Consider the following 27,888-nt stretch of genomic DNA (forward strand, 5'->3'; position numbering starts at 1 on the left):
TCTTACTAACACAAACGTAGCCCTAATATGCTTTTATTTCAAAAGCCCTAACTAGCTATACCACCCTGAACCAAACACTGTGTGGCACAAGACATTTGTTAGAATCTTTAAAAAAAAAAAAAAAAAAGTTTTAGTTTTATTTATGCTAAAAAAAGAAATCATTGGAACAACTGACCATCATAAAGTGGTTTATGGAAGGTAAAGCAACTCTGCAAGGGCACAAGCAATATTTACATTTTATTCATTTAACCTAAAGTTGGGGTATGGGATTCAAACTCTTGTGAAACTGACCACAGTAAGAACTAATTGCCCCGCTTACAAAAATAAGACACTGGAATTTCTGAAATCCCTTTGTCAAATGCCTTTATTTACTTTGTCTAATGCAAGTTTCTTTGATTAGCTAAACTTTGCTGTTATCAACACTTCTTGCTTATCGGCTAGTTTTAGGCGAATGACACATTCACCGCTCGCTCTCCCTAGATAAAGCAAATCCCTTGTTTAACTTGTCCAAGAACAAACAAAGCCTTTCCCCCTACTCTTACAACTTAATAGGCATGTTTGGAGGGTTAATTACAAAAGGAAGAATGTCTACATGTAAAAACTCTATTAGGTCTAATAACTTTTGGCGAGGATCCTGAGCATTTTTTTTCCTTCTGTTAAAAAACATGTTTCATTACAACTTTCTCTAACAAGAAAGTTTCAGAGAGCCCCAGTTCCCTGGGATTCCGACAGAAATTGTTCATACTGTTTTAATTGCTACAAAGAGGACAGGTCTGAAAGGTCTCTTCTTGGATTAGAAAATTATTTTGTAACCCTCAAGTTTCTTTGAGTTCTCCAGAAATAAAATAGGCATCAAAAAAGAAAAGGCATTTGGGGAGCAGCTGAAGATTAAGCCGCCTTCTGAAAACGATATTCTTTTTGCCCTGCTTATGGCTCTACAAAATGTTAAGTCAGACTGCCAGGCTGTTGGCATCAAATGGTTATTGATTTTTCAGCTACAAACCTGTTGATTTCCTGGCCCAAGAAGCAAGTCTTTATTCTTAAGAAAAAGTTTCAGAGAGGACAATTTAAATCCTGTCATTGTCCCTTCTCCCCTTTTTCTTCTCTCTTTAGATAAGCCACCATGTTATTAGGAAAACTCAATTTCTTCCAGTTAAACTTTGACCTCTTTGAAAACAAAGATTTAAAATGTCATTTTCAGGCTAATGCTCCAATGAATTGTCAAATAAAGTACTAAAAACATTTTGATAGATAGCTGAGCCATTTATCTAAATCACTGTCAGGGCGGTGAAGCATCCTGCAGGCTCCCACTACAGCCACCCGAAGGTGGGATTTTCTGGGACTCCTGATCATTTCTCAAGCCTGCAGCCAGGCTACTGTTGACCAGATGCGTACCTCGGCACTGTGTCAGCATCAGATAACAAAATAGTCAATATTTTTTTTTTAAATTGGGAAACCCCACTTATATTTCCTTTCGTTTAACTGATGTCCACGTTCCGGGCTGAATTGCAAGATATGGAAATAATGGATGGCTCAGTCCAAGGGGTGTTCATTGCCAGTAGTTTTCTAGCAAAACAGCAACTTCTTAGACCAACAAAGTGACTCGGAAAGGTGGCAGCAGGGTCAATGCTAAGAAATATTGCCTTTCCTTAGCAAGGAAAACATTGGAATTGGCAGCTTGAACTGGTGGTTTATGAACTTCGGGAGCAGCAGCCACCTTAATTAAACTAAATTCCTTTCAAGGAAAATGTCATATTTTAATTACTTTGGACTGTTGGAATACACAAGGGGTGGGGGGACCTATACAACTAGTAGCTAATCCAAAGAACAGAAAAGTTAAATTCCACTCTGCACACATTTTAGTAAAAACTGCAAAATGTGTCAAATTGCCCTACTTGAAGAATGTTTTAAAGTCTTGTGGTCACCCTCTACTCCCCACCCCCCACATTTTTATGCATATTTTAAAAACTGTTTTCAAGAGACTATAAGGTTGGTAAGGAGAGGAGCATGGGGGCGGGAGGGGTTATTTTGGAAGAAAACATCTAACAGGAAATTTTCAGCAAAGGGAATCAATATGCATGCCAGCATATCACACCCCTTCAGCATTAAATCATTAAATCCTTTGTCTTGCTACGAATGCAGTTTATTTCCAATGTCTTTATTGCATGCAAGACAGACAATTTTTTTTTTCTTGGTAGAAGAAGGGAAAAAAATAAACCTACATTGAGCAGTGTGCCGATGCTGCCATTCGGTTTGGGTCAATCCACTGAAGCATGCTTTGAGAGCTTTCTCCTGGAGCATGCAGGAAGACGGACTCGCAGTGTAGAAATCCAGGATTTGCCCAGGACTCACTGACAGAACATCCATACAGTCAAACATGATCTCCCCTGCACCGAATGTCTGCAAAAGTGCTTATCCTCTAGGTGTGGAGGCAAATGGCATAGAAAAGTCCACCCAACTCCATCAAACTCTGCCCCTTTTTTGGCACGTAGGCTGTTGGTCTTTTTCCCAGCCCCGAATCATGAATTATGACAGACAAGCCAGCTAAAAGCCTGTAATTGATCCAAATGATCATTTACCATTTTCCAGGCTTGCTCGGCCAATCCAGCCGGGGCGGGGGGTTCCCAGAAAGATCCCAACTTCTCCTTCCAAGTAAATGCTTGCAAAAAGCCTTCCGAATGCGTTCCGGATCCTACCCCGACGGTGCCCAGACAAACCCTGCTCGGATCGCTCGCGTTCTCGGCATCCCAGTCCTCAAACAGCTCGCATGGGGGAATTCTGGTCCCCCCTTTGGCAAAGAATAGACCCTCCTGCCTCTGAACAGCTCACTTCCTACTACTTCTGTCACACAGAATGAAAGATTGAATTGCCTAATATATGCGAGTGAACTTTCGGTGAACCCTACCCGGGCTGCTAACCTTCAAATGACCCAACTAGTCTGACATCACCAACTCCCAGGATTCTCACAGAGCTTAAAAACTCCCAGCAGCCCTGCAAAAGCAGACAGCCAGAGAGGCAGGCAGCGAGCGCATAAGCCAGCGCTTTCTTTCCTATTTCTCACCTTAAAAACAATACAAGAAGTGCTTTTAAAACGAGCAGGGGAGGAGCCGGGACACTGCTCTTGGCTCACGTTGAGCACCAACTTCTCTCCCTTTACGCCTTTTTATTTGCGGCGGCTTAGCTTGGAAAATAGTGTTCCCCCCCGTGCCCGCTTGCCTCCCGCCCACCGTCTCGCCCCCCAGCCCACCCTTTAAATTCCTCTGTGCGCCTTTCTGTCTGTTAAATTCCTTATAACTTATGTATTTTTCCACTCCAGAAAAAGCACATGCAAGCCCTAAACTGTAGAACAGAGAATGGCTACCCCTTGGGAAAGGCTTGGGTTGGGAAACTTTCCATTCCACAGTCTTTTTCTCTTTCTCCCTCTTGCAAGCCCCTGGCTGAAGTGACTGCATTCGTTTGCTCTGCAATCCAGCTTTCGAGATTCATTTACTTTGAAAAATCGTCTCCAGGTTCTATGCAGCATATAGAGTAGTCAAGAATTAGTTACCCCTGTCCCAAACACACAGCCACACAGAAAATGAGATTTTAGATCTGGACGTGAAAAAACAATACAGTGGTCAAGAGCATGGATTGGGGAATCAAAGTGAACTAGATTCCAATTCCAGGTCTGCCACTTACCAGCTGTGTGTTCTGGGATAAGTATTTAACTTCTTCGGGCTTCAGTTTCCTCATCTGTAAAATGGACATATAATACTACCCACCTTGGTGGTAACTGGGAGGACAGAAATAACACTTGTATGGTGCTAGGTAAATATCATGGAACAAATGTTAGCTGTGACTCATCCTCATATTGTTCAACTGGGGAAACAACAGCCTGGGGAGATGAGACCTACCCAAGGTCACACAGCTCAGAGCTGTGACTAGAACCCAGCTCCCTAGGATCAAAGTCCAATGTGAAAGTTACTTGCCTGTTCCCACATCCTTGCACCCCAAATAGCCATGTTGGTTGCCTCTCTCATCATACACCTACACACATCCCACCACATAATTAAACGCATATTTTGTAAACTGGTTTAAGTGTGACAGTTTTATATTTTGAAGGATCAGTTTTCTCTCATACCAGCCCCTGCCCAATCCTTTTATTAAAATACAGTAATTTTAAGGGAAAATAATTTTTTAGATCTCTCACACTGACCCAACCTACAGGAAGAAGCGTCTTTCCAGCCAGTCCTAAAACACTGAGAAGGATGGATGCAATATTTACAAATAAACCCAGCCGGATGGAAAGCTTTAAAAGGGAGAGCCAATCTACCCTGTAGCCATTTTGCACAACTTGTTTAAAGGATGCAACATACATCAAAGAAAGTTAACTCTGGGGAGGGATTAAAACACCCTCTCTTCTCCACTGCCTCTCTAGCATTTACTTGTAATTCTCCCACAAAACAGGGCAGGCAAGAGGATAGGCAGGGAGGGAGAGTCTCCTTGCCCAACCCAGGGAAGAGCACTGCTCCAGTCTCCTTTTTGTGGATAGTGTTGGAATGTGCATTGGCATCCGGGCCTTTTAAAAGCCTGTCAGGGGGCACCCCACCCCATGCTGAAACATTGCCCTGTCTAGTGGAGTTGCTAAGTGGCACTTGTGGTGTAACATGAAAAGTATGCATCACACACACTTACCAAGTCAAAGATCCTTTTATGAAGGTACATTAAAACAATTTTCAGCCCAGCAAGCTCAGTTCTTGCTATTGAAAAGTTCGGGGCTGAATCTGTGTTTGTTATTTTTTTTCCCCTCTCTTCTCTCTTTTATATGGTCATCATTTTGTAACAGAGACTTATTATAAGAAACCCTTTAACTACAAAGAAAACACACATTTTAAGCAAGGGAACACAGAGGAATTTACAAAACATTTAACACACTGTCATTAAGGTAGTTGTAAAGATACACAAAGCACTACATTATGTGCCAATTTCTACTTGGTCCATGAGGATTATGGCTCCAAATGCTTATTTAAGGTCCTTAGAGTACCTTGGAAACTGAGTTCATTTTTACCGGATAATGGAGGTGGATGAAAAGTTGTTAGACAAGAGAAGAGGAAACAGCTATATTGAAAGTACAGCAGGAGAAACTTAAGTTAGAGATGAGAAACATGGCATCACTGACAGGTATGTGTGTACAGGGATCTGTTATCCAGGGGAGGCTGCTGCACATTCTTGCTGAACATCTTTTCAAAGAGTAGAGATACACTGGTCCTAGGGAAGTGAAGATGGGGATGGGTGTCCTTAAAATTCTGTTCATTCTTATTTCTTAAGCTATAGAATCAGCCTCATTGAGCGAGACCACTGCTTCCAAATTTCTTACCTCTATACTGTATCATTGCACAAAAATAACAACATGAGTGTGTCTTTGTGTGTGGTAAAGGTTGGGCGACTCGATGTTTTCTTTCTTTGTGCAAGAAAATGTAAAATATATAATTACCTTGAAGTTCTCAACTGAGAAATGAATTTGGGACTTGAAATGAATAATCAGTATTTAAATCCCCGTGAATGGAATAGTATGGGTTTCTTATAATGTGACAATATTCGCTAGTCAATTAATCATTCCTCATCATGAATTAATTATGCTGATAGCAATAATTAGAGCTATTACTTAATCCAAGTATTAATTTATGAAACAGACCCATGATTTAGCCACATGCTAATTATTTCTTCATCAGTAAATGCTTACACTTCTTGAAAACTTGATTCTGCCTCTAAATTCTTCATTTTAAGTAAAATGAAGGAAAGATATATAAATAAGCCGCAATTCTTTAAATACATATCCATGTACTATAAAGATTAATGAGTTGGGTAGAAAGTGAAAAATAGACCGATTTACCCATAATGAAATGTAAACTACTGACATCCATTTTAAACATTAGCCACAGGGTTGGAAGAAACTTTCCCAAATATCTTCTTGTTATGGCATAAAATAACATTCTGATATGTGTCACCTCTATTTTCTTTGTGTTTGATCAATGATCTAATAAATGTATTTCCAACCAACAAGCAAACAAAAAGTAAAAAACAAAAAGCAAAACTTTGAGGGCAAAATCCATTTTGTTTCAGAGTAACTGTATATTTGTCAGTGTGACACAGCACATTTGAAACCCATAATCATAAAACAAAAATTTATAGCCAGGGTTCAGGGTGTACATCTGTTTCTCTGGTTTTCGTACAGCAATTACCCACTGGACAATCCAGAAAGAAACACCATGAATCATGCTCTGCAAACATGTTTGAACTGGAGAGTTTTCTGAAGAAAGAGCAGTCTTGTCTGTGCACCAGTATTGCAGCCGGCCGTGTTCAAAATTGGGCTAATACCTTGTGATGTCTAAATAAGAAGATTTTCAGAGGCGCAGACATATCCCCCCCACCACAGGCGCAGACATGCAAAGTGCAGGCAGACCCAGGCACAGGGCTGGGGGAGGTGGACACTGATTGTTTCAAAGATATGCCCACCTCTTTCATGTTGTTTTGGCTTTTTATTTGTTTGTTTTTAAAATTTTTTCCCTGTCAATTCCCTCTTGCCACAGTTCTGCCAGAAGAATAAACGGCTAGTACTGAGTGACATGTGTGTTCCAGCAGGGAAGCCAAGGCAGAGATGTTGCCAGCACGAGGCAAGTATGAGGCTGTTCCCGGGGCTTCCATACTAGCAGGCAGAGCTGCTTTTGTGTTGGAGGGGAGCGGGGGAAGTTCTAACAGTAATAACACATGGAAACTTTGCTTCTGGCCCTTCAGTATGAACACCTGCTCACATAACAGGACTGTTGATGTTCGTGGATCTTATACCAAAAGACACCAATGCACTTTCCAAATGAACTTGCAGGGTGGCTCTGGGCATGAGTATAGAGACTTCTTAAAAACCCTAGAAACGGCCGGGCGCGGTGGCTCACGCTTGTAATCCCAGCACTTTGGGAGGCCGAGGCAGGCGGATCACGAGGTCAGGAGATCGAGACCACGGTGAAACCCTGTCTCTACTAAAAATATAAAAAAAAAATCAGCCGGGCGTGGTGGCGGGCGCCTGTAGTCCCAGCTACTCAGAGAGGCTGAGGCAGGAGAATGGCGTGAACCCGGGAGGCGGAGCTTGCAGTGAGCCGAGATCGCGCCACTGCACTCCAGCCTGGGCGGCAGAGCGAGACTCTGCCTCAAAAAAAAAAAAAAAAAAAAAAGAAACCCTAGAAACACATCTTCTTCAAAAATGTCTTTTTACTGTGAGTGTTGGCCACCGTGTCCTTCATTTGGCTCCTTTCTCTTCAGCTGTCTGCTTTTCCAGACTTTCCTCCACAAAGTCTTCCTTCTTGGTTACACACAAATATTGTTCTCCCAAGACAAGGGCATACTTTTCTCTTTCCACATTTCTGAATTATTTTCTTTAGTGCTTCTGTGCTTTCTGCTGTCAATGACTCATAAAGACAGCTCTTCAAGCCCAACAGTTTCTGTTGGTTCCAACTTGAAAGTTAAACACAACCCCTGCTGAATGCCTCAGTACTGAGCAGTGAGCTGTGAACCATCTCTTAGCTGACTGTCACTGCTGGTGGCATTGTCTCAACATTAGTTTTGGGGAGACCTATCTTTGGCTATATCATCTTGTTTACATTTCCCTTTTTAAATCTAGATCTTTACTCTTTTTTTTTCATTTTTTAAAATTTTATTTTCACATTTTCCATCACTCCCTATAAATCTAGATTTAAGTAATACATGCTCATAAAAATTCAAAGTCTAGTCCAAAAGATGTAAAGTGAAAAGTAAAAGTCCTCTATATGTATTCATTAAATGTTGAATACCTACCATGTGCCAGGCATCTTAATTGGTGCTGGGCATATATCTGTGTATTTTTTTGGGATTGTGGGGGGGTGGGGGGTGCTGTTTGTTGCTATTGTACCAGTATGGTCTTATGATACATATTGCTCTGCAACATTTTTAAATTTAGCAATATTTCTTGAACATCCCTTCAAAATAAATAATACATATAGAACTGGCTCATTTAAAAAATAAGTTAGAATCTCTTTACGTCAATGCATTGTATTTCATTTAACCAGTGGCCAGCTGTTAAGACATTTAGGTTGTTTCTCCTTTTTTAGTACTATTAGGTTAGTGCAAAGAAGCCCTGTGGGCATATGCACCAATACATCTGCTGGATAAAATTCTAGTAGCAGTATTACCAGAACAAGGATTATGAGCATCTTAAAATTTGATGGACGCACAAAACTGTACTCCAAATCAGTTATGTGAATATATGTTCCCTTTTTGTTCTAAAACAGGGGTCAGTAAACATTTTCTGTACGGGGCCAATGGAAATATTTTAGGCTTTGCAGGCTATACAGTCTCTGTTGCAGCCGCTCAACTATGCCATTGTAGTATAAAGGAGCCATAGACTATATAATAAATTAATGGGCATGGATGTACTTAATAAAACTTAATTTACAAAAGTTGATAGTGGACTAGGTTTTGCTCATGGGCTGTAGTTTGTCCACCTCTGTTCTAAACCAACATTTAACAATTTCACGGAATTCTACATTGCCTTGTCTCTATCTTTATAAAACCTAGCTATATACATTTGGGTTTTGTTAACACTTTAATTTTCCTTCCCTTTTAAAAGCTTAATTCAGTTTCAACTTGTGTATGTCTATAATATGGCTCTTTTATTATATTATTCATCGAGAATGCATTATATTACTTCATCCAGAATCATCTTTCTTTCTCTCTCGGCTGGTAATTTCTCACTTTTCTACCTTATTGTCTTCATTTCCTTCTATAAGAAGGAGTTTTGGATAACATCGCTGCCTTCAAAATGTGTGCAGATGACCCTGTTCTTCCACCATTAAACCCTGCTTTAAAGTCCATTATTTCCATCAACACCCCACCTCAGTCCCATATATGATGGCAATATTTGAGAGATGGAAAATGTAATAGTGACTCCTGAGAATAAATGCCAATGGCACTACCATGCTACAGCTTGCTTGTGACTTCCCTGTACTATTCCACATGAATTTTGTCTCGTCTCAATACATCTTCCAATAAGCTAAGATTAGATGTGCCACTTAGTTGACAGAGTGCTTAGAAGAACAGCTAGACTCTTTTCAAGGATAGAAAGAAGCACAAAGGATTCTAAGAGTGCTTTGCAATTATTTCGTGTTAATATTACTAATAAAGGATAATGTCTATAACTGAGATGCCTGCCTTAATTCCTAGTTCAGCACTTCATTTTTTGAGATCATATATATGAACAGAAACTATTAGTCGGCTCTTAAACTCTGCTGTTTAAACTAATTAAAATTAAACAATTAAAAACGAGTTCTCAGTCACATTAACCATATTTCAAGTGTGCCACAGCCTCATATGACTGGTGGCTATCACGTTAATAGGACAGTGCAGACATAGAATGTTTCCATCATTGCAGAAAGTTCTGTTGCAGCGGAGTGCTCTCAAAGGTCAGCTTAATGATTAGAGAGGCAGTGTAACATGGTAGGTGGGGCCACAGAGTTTAGATACTGCCTGTGTTTAAACCCCAGCTTTGCTTCTTACTAGCTGTCTGACTAGGCAAAGTTACTTAACCTCTGCATTCTCTCGCCTGCAAAATGTAAATATTAATGGTACCTACGTCAAAGAGTTGTGGTAAAGATTAAATGAGGTAATACAAGTACTTAGGAATGTCAGTGCAAGCCCGGGCACAGTGGCTCATGCCTGTAATCCCAGTACTCTGGGAGGCCAAGGTAGGAGGATCACGAGGTCAGGAGATTGAGACCATCACAGTGAAAGCCAGTCTCTACTAAAAATACAAAAAAAATTAGCCGGGCATGGTGGCACACACCTGTAATCCCAGCTACGCAGGAGGCTGAGGCAGGAGAATTGCTTGAACCTGGGAGGTGGAAGTTGCAGTGAGCTGAGATTGCGCCACTGCACTCCAGCCTAGGCAACACAGCAAGACTCTGTCTCAAAAAAGAAAAGAAAAGAAAAGAAAAGAAAAGAAAAGAAAAGAAAAGAAAAGAAAAGAAAATGTTAGTGCAACGTCTGCAAGGAGAAATGAAGTCAGGCACATATTGCTAAATACTACTCAAATACTACTTGTACCAGAGAATCGTCTGCCAGAGTAGTCGTTTTCAACCAGAATGCACATTTCAGGCTGCAGGTGGAGGGGGTAGGGGCTGCAAATATGTAATTAGGGCAAGTTCTCTAAGAGAATTTGCTGCATATACCTGGTTAAGGACTACTACACTGAAGCATTTTTGTATTTATATATATTATAAAGGAAGATGGTTTCTTTCATTTGCAAAGCACACACTGAGTCAGAATGACCATGAAATAATTGGCAAGCCCCACCCTGCTGCCCCTGTGGAAGACAGCAAATAGATCATAATAGATTATATCACTTTGGTTTATTTTTTTGGTTTTTTTTTTTTTTTTTTTTTTTGCATAAGTGGTGTTGAGCCTCAGCACCTTAGGGCTGATTATAAGTTAATTAAATGGCAAAGGCATTGCATAAGATGGAAGACTTGCATTATTAATCTATCTTGTGTTATCATCTGTTATCTTTCCATCCATCCATCCATCCATCCATCCATTCACCTACCCATTCATCTACTTGATATCCACCCATCCGTCCATTTACTCATCCATCCACCAATCCATCCACCCTTCTAGTTATGCATACATCCACTTGCTCATATACCCATCTACCTATCCACCCACCCATTCACTGTCTGATCCATCATCTACCCGTGACCTAACCCCCAAAGGTGATGAAGCAGAGTATGGCTTTTTGCAGACAATATATAAAGCAGTGAGAGGGACCAAAGTAAAACTTCTCAGATCATGCATATATCTTTCTCCAGAATCCTTGAAAAGAATTTTCTGATGCGATGTGCTGGCAGAAATAAGGTCAAAGGCACTGGCCACTGGAGATTTCAGTTAAACAGGTTTGATAAATCAGATTGTGGCTGGAGAGCCCCTTAGATCTAACTCTGATCTTTAAGAGCATCCCAGGATTTGAAATGCTAATGAAGCCAAGTTCTATTAGCAACACAAAAGTTTCTGAGTCTGAGGGAAAGCTAAAAGCCCAAAGGAATTTTCTTCAGATTCTACAGGGAAAGGGAATGTAAAAAGTACAAACACATCAGAGGGGCAGTTGGAGAGGGAATGGAGTTTAAATTCATCCTAGTGTCTGACAGAGAAAAAGGCAAATAAAAAGCTCAATGTGATTGAGTGGGAATTGTCAGGGTAACATAAAGCCAGATAGAAATCCCTGTGAAATTTCTGTTGGAGAAACAAAGATACGCATAAAAGCGCATTACACACACACACACACACACACACACACACACACGTAATGTGAATACAATGTAAGTATTTTTGGTGGAAAAAAATAGCTTTTCTCTCTTCTTTCAAACATCAGGGTATAAACCCACCTTCTCAACATCTACTCAACCGAAAGCTTCTCTTGGAGAGGATATCATGGTGGCTTCCAAAATTAGTTTTATGCATTTTGTTATTGTTTACTTGATTAACTTACAGTTGCTTCAAAAAAAAAGATAAGCAAAGATAATTCAGAAGGCAGCAGTTTCAAAATGTAAGGTAACACATAAGCATGGGAGGTAAAGAAAGGGAAAGAATAAACAGAAATATAAAATACTTTCCCTCTCTGTTTAAGTAACATGCAATGCTAAAATGTAAGATCTGCTGCAGTGATTCCCAAGGCATGGGGATTCCAGGGCTTCACACCCAGAACTACCTCACACAAATTTCTGGGGTTGGGGGTCTATTCAGTTGCATTTAAATCAAGGTCCTCGGGTTTTTATTCTGCACACTACACTGTCAGACTCTCTGAGCTGATGGGACATTCAATTTGGTGAACACCAAGGCACCAGAGAACCTTTAGAGAACTTGGTATGACAGATACTCTCTCCTTGGACCAAAGCTTTAGTCAAGCTCCTCTCATTCCTCTGCTTGAGGAGGCCCAAGTTTGGGCTTTCTGTCCAACTTTGCAGAATCCAGTTTGAGCCAGAATCCTGCTAAGGCAGCTTAGGGAAAATCTCACATTCTTGGTAGTAATAGGAATCAGAACATGCTACCCCAAAATATGGCACTTTGGCATGTGAGTCAACAGTAGAAGCAGGAAGGTCACTCTCAGTTTCCCCTTGCCCTTCTCCCATGAGGCAGGTCATCAAACCCTCATGTCAGAGATGCCCTCCCTGTATACGTAAGAAAGGGACATCCTTATCTCTGAAGACACGGGGACACAGAGCACCATCTAAATAGATAGGCCTTGCTAAATTCCCCCCAGTTTATCACTATTAGATTATGCCCCTTTGGCCAATCATACTTCTGCATGACTGCCCACTCTTCATTAAACTTAGCAAAAAAAATACACAGGTTTATCTATTTCTTTGGGTCTTCATTTCTGCAGCCTCTTGTGTCACATAAAACTTATATTAAATCAATTTGTATGCTTTTTTTTTTTTTTGGTTAGTCTGTAGTCTGTCTTTTGTTATTGTGGCCTCAGCCATGAACCTAGGGATGGGAAAGAAAGATATTTCTCATTCCCTGTAGTAACTGACCATCCCTGTTATCTTATCACCATGGCTTGCCTTCAGAAATAATCCTTTCCGAGTCAGTTTAGCTAGAAATTCCTTATGCTTGATGTTTTCTCTTAGGGATTTTCCATCTACTGACCCCATCCTTCTCCTCGGTTATGAATCCCCACTTGTCCTCAGTGGAGTGAGAGTTAGTCCAATCTCTCTTCTCCTATAGCTATTGTCACGGTCCCCCCTTACCATCTTTAACAAGTGTCATTTTTTTTTCTTTCACATCTGTTGAGATGGACAAGTTACAGAGGCTAGAAATGGTAGACCTCTGGGACTGGAGTGAAGAAGCCCTGGATTCAAGTCTTGGCTCTACATTTATCTGCTAGGTTGGTTTAGGTAAATTCATAATCCTTCCGCGTCTCATTTACTCTTTTCATTTGCAATTGTAGGTAAGATCTACTTCAAAATAACGTCTACTTCAATGGAAGACAATGTTGAAGAATTAAATGCAATAACGTATGAGAAAGATTTTTATAAATTCTCTGGTACCATGTAATGTTTGGCATTACTATTCACACATTTGACAGAAATAGACACAAAAAATTATATTTTCACCTCTTTCTACTACTCTGGGGCAAACTTAATTCTAGGGCCCTTCTCCCAAATCCATTCTCTCTATTTCCCCTACAATAGGTTTCTAGCTGAGCATATGGCCATCCAGATAGACACCATATTTCCCAGCCTTCTTTGCAGCTAGGTGTGGCCATGTTCTCATCAACACAATGTAATCAGAAGTGTTGTGTGCAAATTCAATGTCACTTCCTTAATTTCCCACCTTCCACTTGCTGTCTTGCCCCTTCGCTACCAAGTGGAATACTGCAGGACTCTACATAAACCAGAGAGGAGGACAGCAACCCAGAGGGAGGCAAGGCCACAAGATAGAAAGAACCTGGATCCCTGAATGTCCATGTGGACTACTGGCTGCCCTGCCAGCCTGGAGCATTTACCTCTAGACTATTATGTGAGAGAGATGTACACTTCTATCTTATTTATGCCATCATTTTTCGGGTCTCTTTTAAAAGTAAAGTTTAGTCTATTTCAAATTAATCAACTCCCTAATTTGTTTAAAATTTAAAAGAAGAAGAAAGATGGTATTTCTCTTGCACTTTCCCAGGCTGTGTTAGTCTGTTTTCACGATGCTGATAAAGACATACCTGAGACTGGCAATTTACAAAAGAGAGAGATTTAATGGACTCACAGTTCCATGAGGCTGGGGAGGCCTCACAATCATGGTGGAAGGTGAAAGGCACATCTCATATGGTAGCAGACAAGAGAAGAGAGCTTGTGCAGGGAAACTCCCATTTTTAAAACCATTGGATTTCGTGAGACTTATTCACTGTCATGAGAACAGCACGGGAAAGACCTGCCCCCGTGAGTCAGTTACGTCCCACCAGATCCCTCCCACAATATGTGGGAATTCAAGGTGAGATCTGGGTAGGGACACAGCCAAACCATATCACTGACCTACTTTTCTTCCTTAGTTGGGCCAGGTTATTCTGTCCTTTCTTGCTGGGGAGACTGGTCAGTGGCAGGGAACACAGCTAATTTCCATTCTCACACACACTTCAGAATCAGAGACACGCAGCATTTTTTTTAATTGGTTTTTCTATGTGGCATTAACAGAATGTAGCAAAACTTTATAGAAACCTTTACCCCTAATTCTGAACATTACAAGCAGCTTCTGAGGAAAGGCTCAGTTCCAGGCCTAGGCTTGTTCTGGCTATGTGGGCTGTATTTGGAGAGGGGACCGCCTCCAAAGCTCTATCATCAAATATGTGAAGTTGATTACCAATGCATCTGGAGGGGTAAGGAAAGGCCAGTGTAGCAAAACTAAGTTGGGGAGCCAGAGCATAACTTTCTACCAACAGCTTCTGAGAACTTCCCTGGTCTTACTGCTATTAGCACAACAGTAACAGAGGAGGCTATTGTGACCCACAGTGCCAAACACATTGCTGAGTGCCCCACAGAAGTCCATGACAAAACGAGTGATGTGCCCCTCTGAAAGAACTGAGTAAGGCTGCCCAACACCATACTCAAGTCCAGGGGTTGGGAGACTCCAAAGGCCAAATCCAGCCTGCCACTTGTTGTAAAATAAAGTTTTATTGGAGCACCGCAATTGCAAATTAATTTGTTTACATATTGTCTTTGCTGCTTTTACACAACAAAGTTGAGTGATTGCAGTGGAAACTGTATGGCCCACAAAGCTGAAAATATTTATAATCTGTACCTTTAGAGAAAAGAACTTGCTGACTGTAAGCATTCAGTACCAATCCACTGAATTGGCTTTGAAGATGAAATCTAGCAGCAGTCCTGGAACTGGATAATATCAAAGGTTTCTTCAAGGTCTAAAAGTCTCAATTCAGACACCCCAAGAATCCTCTGCAGCTATTTACTTGCTTATGAGACAAAGTCTCAATTTGTTATCCAGGCTGGAGTGCAGTGGCACAATCTCGGCCCTCTACAGCCTCAACTTCACAGGCTCAAGCAATCTTCCCGCCTCAACCCTGTAAGTAGCTGGGACTACAGGCATGTGCCACCATGCCTGGCCAATTGTTTTTATTTTTATTTTTAGTAGAGATGAGGTATCACTACATTGCCCAGGGTGGTCTTGAATTACTGGGCTCAAATGATCTGCCTCCCAGAGTGCTGGGATTACAGGTGTGACCCACTACTACAGCCAGCCTTTGCTTAGATATTGATATGCCCTGTTGCATCTTTTTCTTCAGTTCTTTTTGAATATGTTGCCATAATTAAGACAATGATGACCCTAATTAAAATAGGACTCTAAGTCATGTCCATCACTGTGTGTTCCTTGCCCCTGCATTTTTTATTTATAACCCTACCTGGCATGTATTTATTCTTTACTATATGTCTTTCATAATAAAAAGTAGTCTCTTCAATGGTAGCAACTCAATCCAGTTCACTGCTATGATCCCAGTAATTGGAACAATACACAACACATAACAATCCCTCAATAAGTATTTGTTGAATGAATGAATAGTACTTCCTGGAAGACACTGACTAGCAGAGCCATGTACAAGTTGGTAGAAATTTAAAGTTGGAAGAGACTATGATCTACTGTTGCAAGGCAATTAGAATGGCCTCACTGTAAGTAAAACAAAATTAGGACTAATTATTAGAAGACATCATTAAAACAATGAAATCTATGGCACAGACCTTGTGTTTTTAACTCATGAATGGGGAAGTCCAACCTACATTAAGACCAGGAAAAAGGGAGTATTTTCCTAAAAATAATGCTGGAACAATGGGGTATATATTGCATACAAATAAAACAACAAAAATAAAGGATTTATACCAGGAAAAATATAGTATTTTCCAAAAAATGGTGCTGGAATAATGAGGTATATATTGCACACAAATAAAACAAACAACAAAAATAAAAGATCCATAACCCACAGCATACGCAAAAATTCACTCAAAATGGATCCTGGACCTAAATGTAAAGCATAAAATCATAAACTTTTAGAAGAAAATAGGAGAAAATTTTGTGATCTTGCATTGGGCAATGGTTTTTTAGACATAGCACCAAAGTAGGACACATAAAAAAACAAAATAATTTGAACTTCATTATAATTTACAACTTCTATTCTTTGGAAGACTCTGCTAAAAGAGTAAGACGACAAATCATACAGTAGGATAAAAATAGTGCAAAGCGTAATTCCAACACTTTGGGAGGCCGAGGCAGGTAGATCACCTGAGGTCGTGAGTTCGAGACAAGCCTGGCCAACATGGTGAAGCCCCGTCTCTACTAAAAATACAAAAATTAGCTGGACATGGTGGCAGGTGCCTGTAATCCCAGCTACTCAGGAGGCTAAGTCAGGAGAATTGCTTGAACCCGGGAGGTGGAGGTTGCAGTGAGCCAAGATAACGCCATTACACTCCAGCCTGGGCAGCAAGAGCAAAACTCCGTCTCAAAAAATTGTGCAAAGCATATATCAGATAATGAATTTGAAACTAGCATTTTAAAAATTTCAAAATTCAAAAGTAACAAAGCAAGCACCCTTCTTCCAACTCTTATTGGGTAAACAATTTGAACAGAAATGTTGCTGAAGACATTATATATATGGCAAATAAACCTATGAAACAATGCTGAACATCATTAGTTATTAGGTAAATGCTAATTAGGTAAATGCCAATTAAAACCACAATAAGACACACTACATACCTATTGGAATTGCTAAAATTAAAAAGCCTGCTATACCAACTATTGCTGTGATTGTGGAGAAATTAGAACTCTCATATACTGTTGCAAGAAATATAAAATCATAAACCAGTTTGAACATTTCTTAAAAAGTTGAACATATACTTACTAAGTGATCCTGCCATTCCATGCCTAGGTATTTACTCAGGAGACATTAAGGCATATTTCTATTCACTAACATGAATGTTCATAGTAGCTTTATTTGTAGTAATAGCCCCAAACTGGAAACAACCCAACTATCCATCAATAGATGAATTGGTAAAACAAATTGTGGTATATCCATACAATGGAAAGCTTCTTGGCAATAAAAAGGAATGAACTACTGATACATGCTACAGCATAAATGAATCTCATAATCATCATGCTGAGTGAAAGAAGATGGATACAATAGTAGCTAATGTATAATTTGATTTAAGTAAAGAAATTCTAGGAAATGCAATCTAATATATGTGGCAGCAAGGAAATCAGTAGTTGCCTAGAGACAGGGCTTAGGGGAAAAGGGAGCGACAGGAAGGCAAGATTACAAAAGCACATGGAAAAACTTCTGGGTGGTGGTGGTGGTGGAAATGTTTATATCTTGATTATGGTAATGCTTTCACAGGTATATGTGCGCATCAAAACTTACACATTTTACACTTTAAGAATGTGCAGTTTATTGAATGTCAATTACAACTCAATAAATTGTCATGGAAAATAGTATTGAGCAAAATATTTAACAACCAGTATGCTACAGACAATAATCTTTGAGAATAAACGCAGACCATGCCAGTGTGTTGCAGCTCAACGCCAACCAGCCTTGGTTGCAAAGTTGATCAACTTCATTGGTTATCAGGGAATAAAATTTAAGACCACAATGCAATAGCACTACACATCTACCAAAATGTCTAAAATAAAAATTAAAAAAAAAAAAAGATACCAAGGGTTAGTGAAGATGTGGAGAAATCTAAATTTTCATACACTGCCAGTGGGAATGGAAATTTGCACAACTATCTTGGAAAGTCATTTGTCAGTATCTACTGAAACCTAATATAGCTTCAAACTCTCATAGCTGATAATTCCATTTCTATGTATACACCCAATAAAAATGCACACATATGTTCATGTAAAAGGCATATACAAAAAACATAATCATAACTGTACTAATCATAATAGCCCCAAAGAGAAAACTACCCAAATATTTATCAAGAGAATGGATAAAAAATGTGATACATTCACACAATAGAAGAATCTGCAGCAATGAGAACAAACGAACTTGAACCATGTGCAATAGAGTGAATGAATGTCACAAAAATAATGTTGCATGAAAAAAGACAAAAATATACAAAAAGTACAACTCTGATTCTATTCATACGAAGTTCAAAAACACTAATGTTTCAGTTAAACTCATCAGAAGTTAGGATACTGGTTACCTTTTAATCTATGTTGTTAGAAGTGAGGATACTGGTTATGTTTTAGTCAGGATTTAAAAAAGGTACAAAGGAGCTTTTGGTGTTCTGGTCATATTTTTTCTTTCTTCTTCTTTTTTTTTTTTTTTTTTTTCCCCCAAGATGGAATTTCGCTCTTGTTGCCCAGGCTGGAGTACAATGGCAAGATCTCAGCTCACCACAACTTCCGCCTCCCGGGTTCAAGTGATTCTCCTGCCTCAGCCTCCTGAATAGCTGGGATTACAGGCATGCGCCACTATGCCCAGCTAATTTTGTATTTTTAGTAGAGATGGGGTTGCTCCATGTTGGTCAGGCTGGTCTTGAACTCCCAACCTGAGGTGATCTGCCCGCCTCAGCCTCCCAAAGTGCTGGGATTACAGGCATGAGCCACTGCCCCTGGCCCATGGTCATGTTCTTTTTCTTGATCTGAGTGCTGGTTAAATGTTTGTGTTCAGTTGTAAAAAATAAGCTGCATACATTTATGATTTGTGTACTCCTTTCTATGAATGTTTTATTTCAATAAAAGTCTTTAGTTAAAAATAGAGTGGACAGATGACTCAGATTTAAAACAAACAAACAAGCAAAATCTCAATTGGTCCCGTAACTGAGAAAGTTTGAGAACAACTACTCTGGTCAACAGTCTTGAGAATGGAAGGAGCTCTCAACATGAGCAGGTCAGATATTGGGGGCTGGGAAAAGGGAAGCCGTGAGTCACCATAGAACTAGCTTTATGTTTAACTGTAAAGGACAAAGAGCATTTGGATGAAACTGCATGCCACTATCTATATAACTAGGCCCCCTTGGTTAATAGCAACATTCAATTAAAAAAACACCAAAGCCTCAATATATTAAGATGTAATTTTTATCTTGTAAATAAAGATCTGAGTGATTAAGTACAGGATAAGGACGAGAATTTAAAAAGACAAAAGAAAAATAAAATATCCATTGTCCTCTAGTTCATTGTCTGCTGTCCAATCCCCAAAATGAAGCACTTTGACTACAAGTTTTATTAGAAGGCAAGAGCCATTAGATAATTTGCAGAGTCATTTCCAGGGAGTCTCCAGTTCTGTAATACCTCATAATGACTGCCCCTCATGCTACCTACAATTCCTGGAAGAAAGAGAATGTTTAAAATCAGAATGGGTGATTCTACTTGCAGTTTTCCATTTCCCCAACGTCAGCTGCTTCTGCCCTCTTCCTACCTAGCCTTGCGGTCCCTACATGGCCTGTTGCACTGCCCCTATTTCTCCAGGGTCCCCTATTGTCTCTCCCAAAGTTGTCTCTGCATCTTTTGACTTGCTGGAAGTTGGGTAGTCTGGGACTTTCTCTCTGGATGTCCAGGGGTCACTGTCCTTCCAGCCAGTAAATTGTCCTTGTTTATACCAACTTACCAAGACAAAGGGGCACACAAGCCATGACCAACAAGGGCAGGGTCTTTGGCCTTGACTTAGATTACCAGTTTTCAACCAGAGCAGTAATATTCCTTGGGTGATTTGAGCGTCTGGGAGATATTCTCAGTTGCTTCTTGAGGTCACTACTGGCATTTAGTGTGTGAGGCCAGAGATGTCCGCTGTTCTGTGCAATGAGGAACTCTCCACATCCCACATGACTTCAGAATGCAGGTGATTCGCGTAGGTAAATAATCTGAGCCTAGAGCCTAATTTCTTCTTACATACCCCCACATACTATTTTTTGTATGGTTTTAACATGCACTGGATCTCCCAAGATGGGATTACCTTGTGAGTTGAGGGAAAAGTGTGTTTTGTATTGTGTAGAATTTTACCAAGAGTTGTTTATCATTTCATAAAACCACTGATTCACCAAAACCTGGTCTCTGTAAGTCTGCATTGTATCTGCTGCTTTCATACCAGTTCTACAAAAAGGTGTGAATGTGTGACTTCTTCATCTTATCTTCCAGTGTAGTCACGTCTAAGCATTTACATGTTAAAACATAAACTATTATAAATTTTCTTTCTTTTTTCTATATATTATTAAGATGTTATGCTGATTTAAAAAAAGGTAGATTACATTATCTATGAATTCGATTTTGGAAAAGTATAGGATATGTTACAAAGTATTTACTGTATAAGGGACACTTTAGCTTCAAAGGGCAGGAATCCACTGATTTAAAGAAATAGCTCTAATTCCTCTGAAAATGTTTCAAATGCTTCTGTAAGGCTTTAACTTCCTAGACTTCTTATGTCAAATATAGGCTGACCTTTGCCCAGTGGTATGCTCCTAAACATTGAGCAAGTGGCTCTCGGCAGAGCAGGGGTTGGGGCAAGGAGCAGGAATTGGGAGGGAAGGATGGGAGAGGCCCTGATATGCAGTGTTTGCTAATTTCTGTGGTGTAAATACTCTGACTGTGGCCCATTTCAGGAATCAAACAATATGGCGTCACTGGACGAAGAGCGGCATAGAAATACCAAAAATTAGTTCTCATAAACTTAAACAGGTGAGAGGACCTGAGGACTCAGTATATGTTAAATTTCTGCTTAGACACCCCAGTGTTTTCTAGGTTACTCTAACAGGGCTTAGGGGACTATAAGGCAAATTAAGCAAAAAAGAAAATAAACAAGTCCGAAATGTACATGGGAAAGAAACACAGATGTCACTAGGCTCAGCTAGTTCACTACTCAAGATTCAAAGTGAATAAATACAAGAATGAAATAATTCTTCATAAAGTTAGCTGATATCAGTTGTGACTCTAGGATAAAAAGAACTGCCTTATTCAGATGAGAACTAAAGGACACGGCAATATGTTCCTAACATTTATTCTGCTGCCAGCGTAAGAGAAAATACGAGAGACAGATTTGTGGTATGGTTTAAAGGCAGCACCTGAGAAGCCCCATTTAATTCATCAGGCACTGGAAATTTATGGGAGGCAGACTAGGCCTACTCATTTGTATCTTAGCTTGTATGTATTTGCTAATCAAAGAAAGGGACAGCTATTGTGACAGACTAACCCACACTCTGTTGTCCTGTTATTGGTCATTTTCAGAACTTAGGGAATCTGCTTGGCCAAAGTACAAAATCTCAACAAGAGAGAATGATGAATGGATTATGGGCTAAGAGAATGAATGAAAGCAAGAACTGGGCTGGTATAAGCAGTGCTAAGAAATGAAAAAATTGTCAAGATCTAAAGCAATGAGAAACTGATGCATACACTCTTGTCTGATTTAGGATTTGTCTAGGACAAAACTTAGCAATATTTTGATTGTTTCTACAACTCCCTGATAAAGAACACTGAAGGATTCCGGGGATGTAAAAGTAAGACACCACTGTACAAAAGGCATTAAAGTACGTTTGGAATCTATGGTGACACGTGCAGTAAAATTTTGGAAAGGAAATGTGGGGAGTTGCTCAGTTGGCTTGCACGTGGACCTAAAGTTTACTGACTACTCTGAATTCTGCACATTATTAGAGAGGTCATCAACACAAAGTCCTTTGTAATAATTTTGCAGTTTGCACTCTGTATACCTCTTTGGTGCTTTTAAATTTTCAGAAAATTCAAACGCAGTCCCACATTAAAGGTATTACTGGCCAATATTAAAAGGTGTAAGATTCTGGGATTTCACATTCTCTATGAGCCCTAAATATTCAAGGTGACCGGAGAAGGTTCTTATACCGTATGGCACTACAGAGTTAACACAAATTTTGAATAAATTGAGTCTATGATGAATGTGTTCTGAACATGAAAAAGTTTACAATGACTATCAACCAGGAAAATGTGCAACCCTAGCAGATGATGGCATATGGTGTGCGAGCTGATGAGGAGGAGAAGGTTTGCAGAACCTTTGCTAACAGATGCTCAATGACAAAAGAAAAGTCAGTTGTATGGTCTCTTGGGAAAACACAAGAAAACAAAGGTGAAAAATTTTTTTCTTATGTCAGTGAAAGATATTAATGAACTACACATTTTTCTCTGGTATTAAGGAACAAGGAGTGGTGAGCTCATGGCAATGGGCTTAGGTCACTGAGGCCAGCGAGTCCCAGGTCATTGGTACTTGCTGCGTTGGCACTCTCATACTTGAGCATTTAATAGCAACACAGCTTTTGTTGTTGTTGCTGTTATTATTTTGAGACAGAGTCTCGCTGTGTCACACAGGCTGGAGTGCAGTGGCGCAATCTCAGCTCACTACAACCTCCTCCTCCTAGGTCCAAGTGATTCTCCTGCCTCAGCCTCCCAAGTAGCTGGGACTACAGATGCCTGCCACCACGCCCAGCTAATTTTTGTATTTTTAGTAGAGACAGCGTTTCACTATGATGGCCAGGCTGGTCTTGAATTCTTTACCTTGTGATCTGCCCACCTCGGCCTCCCAAAGGGCTAGGATTACAGGCATGAGCCACTGCACTTGGCCCTGTTATTATTTTTTTAAGTGCCATGGTGGCATATACTCTGTTGTTGCTTGACTTGCCTGCTTCCTGGAGCCAGGCAAGTCTTCCCTTAGCAATTCTTTAATGGAAAAAGAACTGGTAGCACTGGAAACCTTGCATAAATCATAACTCCAATTTTCTTGTGGTCACTGTGGGGAGTGGTGCCAGCTATTTGCAGCCTGATAAGGTTTGGATTTGTGTCCCCACCCTAATTAGAGGAGGGGCCTGGTAGGAGGTAATTGGATTATGGGGATAGATTTCCCCCTTACCGTTCTCATGATAGTAAGTTCTCATGAGATCTGAGAGTTAAAAAGTGTGTGGCACTTCTCCCTTCATTCTTTCTGTCTCCTACTTGGCCGTGGGAAGATGTGCCTTACTTCCCCTTTGTCTTTCACCATGATTGTAAGTTTCCTGAGGCTACTCCCGCCATGCAGAAATGTGAGTCAATTAAACCTCTTTTCTGTATAAATTACCCAATCTCAGGTGGTTCTTTATAGCAGTGCGAGAATGGTTTAATACATAGCCCATCGTTAGATGTTACTGAGGAATCAAGAAATGAGAGACAGAGCCTGTTCAGTGTAGTTAATGAAAGAAGACATACGTTATATTTTTATTTTGGGTTTGGTCCCCAAGAAACAGACATCAAGACAAGCTTTTGAGTTTAAGTGGTTTATATGGAAGTTCCAAGGAAGCAGTGATAGGTCAGTGGGGAAGTGAGACAGCAAAGAGGTGGGGGCAATAAAAGGTGTGTTATTGAGAAGTTACTGCTATGGGCAACTGGAGTTTGATCCTGCTAGGGATCTTGGGAGACATGAAGTGTACACTTGGGAGTTATCCTCCTAAAAGTGTAAGAGAGCTTGAGGATTTATCCACCAACTTCCTATCTTCTTGTTTAGGGTTGTTTAATTTTCTAACACTTCCAGCTAATGCTGCATGAGGATCAAGGATGTTCTCATGGCCAGGAAAAAGAAGGCTTCATGCAGAGAACTGAAAGTATTCACAGTAAGCAGCCTTTGGCATGTAGAAGGAGGGTAAAAGGATATGAATGGGACTCTGGCAGTTATCTGCAACTCTGTGTGTGTGTGCGTGCATGCATGTGCACATGTGCAAAGATATAAAACGAGGTAGATTTTTAAGAACAGAACTAAGACAGGCATAAAAAAGGGAGAGGTCACAACCAGCAAGTGGGATAGTGTGCTCAAAGGGACAGGAATACAATATCCAAAGTAGAATCAGGGATGTTAATAATTATTGTGCCTTTAATTGAGAACCTACCATATTTAAGCAGGTATCCTGTAAATGTGAAGTGTCCTCTCTAGCATCATTCAAGGTAAGGATTATTATTCTCAAATATGATGATGAAACTGAATTTTAGTTACATTGTCCCAAATCTCAGTGCATAATGGCCAAACTCAGAATTCGCAGTCTTTTTCTAAAGACTGCAGTTTTTTGACTACCATGCTGCCTAGTACCCCTGTCTTTGTTTGTAGTGACGTCTGCAGACGCTATCAGGAAGTTAGGTTCTGTTGAGAAACATATCAAATACTGGACTATAGGCAGTGGGGAACTGCTGAAGGCATTTTGAAGAGAGAAGCACATGATGTGGCTGGCAGAAATATCCTGAGAAGATCGGGCTGAATGCAGCCAATTAGGTAACTAAAAATTTGTGGGTGGTAAAAATAGGAAAAATGACAGTTGTGAAAGACAGCATTTACTCCAGAAAATGTTACAGAATTTGGAAATCATTCCACATTAAAGGCAGAGAGAAGGAAGCAAAGATAACTTAGAGGCATCAAAACAAAGGGCTGGTGGGGATGATTAGCAGCCATCAAGATGCTTTGGTATGAATGACGAGCTCAGTTTTTTTCACTCTGGGTTGAGGCAATGTAAAATACGTGAGCACAAGCTCCTGGTGTGATGGTCGTGGCTGTGGCCTCTGCTGTCCTGCTTGCTACTGTGCCTGATTTGGCTTTAAGGCACACGCCCTTTCTCCCTTCATCCCCATTATGGGCTTAATTGTGTTTCCTAAAATTTATATGCTGAAGTCCCAACCTCCAGTGTCTCAGAATATAATCGTATTTAGCAACAAGGTCTTTAAAGAAGTGATTGAATTAAAATGGGGTGTTAGGGTGAAGGCCTAATCCAATATGACCAGATTATCCAATATCTTTATAAGAGGAGGAGACACTGGGGGTGTGCATGCACAGAGGTTCAATCATATGAGGACAAAGCAGTGAGAAGGCAGCCAGCTGCAAGCCAAGAAGGGTCTCAGGAGAGATCAACCCCGCTGGCACCCTGATCTTGGACTTTTAGCCTCTAATACTGTGATACAATACATTTCTATCGTTTGAGCCACCCAGTCTGTGGAATTTTGTTATGGCAGCCTGAGCAGACAAATACAATCCCTGATGGAGGTTGCATGCTTATTTGGAGTGAATGCCCTTCCTGTATCCAGGAGGACAACTCTTCTGACTCACAGTGATCCCTTCCTGGAACCTCCAAATAAAGTTTGGAGCATATCCAAAAGGTGGGTATGTATATCTGTGACCTGAATGTGGCCAGCCATGGATATGGACAGATGCCTGGTCATGTTGGTGAAGGTCAGAGTCATGGGAATGGAGAGATAGCAATCACAGGAAAAAGAAAGTAATGAGAAAAAAGATGGCCAGTTCTTATGGTTAGGAGATGGGAGCCCTCTAAAGCAGGAAAAGAACTCTCGGGGTAGTGACCACAGTATTATTGCTACTAATGTCAACACCAAACATGTGTCAACAGTGCCCTTGGCTCATGCCGTCGCTCTGGACAGTCTTCCCCCTTTCTCATTAGTGTCCTGCCCCTCCACCAAGAGCTGGCTCCTATGCCACATCTGCCATGAAACCCCTTGACCAAGATACCCGAAGTGCTTTCTTATTCCTTTGAACTTTCAGAGCAGTACTGTCCAATAAAACTTTCTGTGATGATGGAAATATCTGTGCCCTATAATAATGCATCATTAGCCACATGCAGCTACTGAACACAAGGAATGAAGATACTATGACTGAACAACAGAATTTTTTATTTCATTTAAATTTAAATGGCCACATGTGGTTAGTGGTGAACATATTTTGCAACATAGATCTAGAGTGTTTACTGTGGCATTCCTGGCCTCCCCCCACATTGCCTTGAATGGTTTTATCTCTGTACATGACATTCTCTATCCACATAGCAAGCCAGGTGAGAGCAGAGGAGTTCTCTCAAGTAAGTTTGTATTTCCACAACACCAAACTCAAGGCCTGATGTATGGCAATGCTTATAATATGTTTGCAAGTATATTCATGGCTGTCATTTTGTTTTATTGATATAGTAGTTGGTTGGTTGGTTGTTTGTTAAATAGAGACAGGGTCTCACTATGTTGCCCAGGCTGGTCTTAAACTCCTGGCCTCAAGCAATCCTCCTTCCACAGCCTTCCAAAGTGCTGGGATTACAGTCATGAGCCACTGTGCCCAGCCAATATAGTAGATTATTTGTCGATCCTGTGGCTCAAAAGAAAAAAGCTTTCAATGACTTTCATGCATTCCACTAAATGCTAGGTCTCTGCTCTGGTCTCTGGGAATTAAGGGATGGTTAAAAAACAGCTTTGGCCTCTCAGGGCTCACATCTCACGGAGCAAGCAGAGACACGAAACCTGCAAATGCCATTTAACCAGATCTATAGTTAGCTTAGCGGGATTTAGAAATTATATTCCTGGCATTTCTCTTTCAGGTCCCCATATAACAAATTTTCTTTTCTGCAGATAGAAAAAAATGATAGAATAAATGCTGATTGGGCATGAGACCTACTGGATTACTGAAAAAAAAAAAAAAAAGTAGTGAGTAAATTTAATTATTTCAGAAGCAATCAACAACTGGGTTAGGGGTCCAGTAGGTATAAAGATGACCTTGGTATGATCGTTCAGAACAGAAACAAAAAAAATCTTCGCTTGTTTCACGTAACTGCAACATGAGTCTAACTACATCACAAAAAGGTTTTCTCTTTGTGGGCAACCCTTGAAATACGAGGCCATGCCTAATTTATTGGCGTTTTCTTCCCTCCCATGCCCCTGCTTCCACTACCAGTCCCTAAGCCAAGAACCTTGCAAACAGCAGGTACTCAAAAAATGTTTGAGCACCTACTCAAACTTTCCTTTTTATAATTCCTGAATAGTGAAAAATATTATGCTTACCTTCTCTACCCCGGGTCAATTATTTATTCCCTAGAATCATATCCTTCATAAAAATGGAGAATATTAAATTAGCCATCAGGTCTCCCTTTGGCCTAGTCAGAAGTAACTCTTGGGAAAAATAGTGGCTCCAGGGAATTAAAGGCAAATAAGCATTAGCAAGTCAACTTTCTACCAAGGAGTGAGTTACTGTTGGCTACACAGCACTCCAGGCCAGTTAAGCTAACCCTGTTCAATGTTAAACAGAGTGCAGCCAACACCTTGAAACGTGGCAGGAAACCATCAGGGCTTTGCCAGGACTACTCATCAGTGAGAAGGTCCCCTGGAAAGAATGAAGTAACAAAGAGCACTGAAAAAAGTGTAAAGCAACCTGAGAATCTACTGACACGTTGACAAATATCACTCCTCCCTGCTTTCCTCAAATCAGAATCAAGCAGTTGAAGCACGAGCCATTTCTAAATAAGATTTTCACTGTCCAAGATTAGGCTCTTCCTTCCCTTATCAGCAACCTCTGAAAGGCTCCAGGTGGATCTTGTCCAGGAAAAAAAATCCTGAAATATTCAGTAAAAACTTATTAGGGAGGCTTTGGCCTATAACTATAAGCTTCTGGGAAAAAAAAATACCCATTTTTTTTTTTTTTTTAAGAAAAAGAAATTCACAGCTTGTGACACTTGGCATCTTTTTTTTTTTCTAATGAAGATGATGGCCAACTTCATGAAAGAAAAAGAAATGAAAGTAACAGTGCTAAATAATAGTGCTCAAATGTCAAAGAAGCCAAATTTTTTCCAGGAAAATATCAGAACTCATCCAAAGAGCTGAAAAAGTTATTAAGATGGTAATACAGTTTGAGACACAGTCTCTTGTCACTTCAGAGTGTATTAAAAAATTATATCACAGAGCAGAAATTTTGATTTTTATTCTGGTTCTAAAGTTGAGCCAGGGTAACTTTATCTTAGCCTGAACTGCCTAGGCTTACTCTAGTTTAAAGGCAAAGTTGAGGTCAAATTTAACACTAGTGCTTCATTCTGTAGCCTAAGTAACATGAATTCA

The 27,888-nt window shown here is 40.2% G+C and overlaps 1 protein-coding gene across 5 annotated transcripts in view; it reads right to left on the minus strand.

Moving 5' to 3' along the window:
• Nucleotides 1–27,888, minus strand: part of RARB (retinoic acid receptor beta) — a 775,478-nt gene that overhangs the window by 167,890 nt on the left and 579,700 nt on the right. For 2 of the 5 annotated variants that reach the window (XM_055285605.2, XM_055285600.2), the window contains exon 1: nt 2,223–2,899. The exons of the other annotated variants lie outside the window; for them this stretch is intronic. In XM_055285605.2, the coding sequence (XP_055141580.1) occupies nt 2,223–2,379 (157 nt within the window). In that variant the 5' untranslated portion in view covers nt 2,380–2,899. Of the gene's footprint in view, nt 1–2,222; nt 2,900–27,888 lie in introns of those variants that run through there. 5 annotated transcript variants of the gene reach the window in all.

Source organism: Symphalangus syndactylus, chromosome 1 (genome assembly GCF_028878055.3).
Source record: "Symphalangus syndactylus isolate Jambi chromosome 1, NHGRI_mSymSyn1-v2.1_pri, whole genome shotgun sequence".
Taxonomy (NCBI): Eukaryota; Metazoa; Chordata; class Mammalia; order Primates; family Hylobatidae; genus Symphalangus; species Symphalangus syndactylus.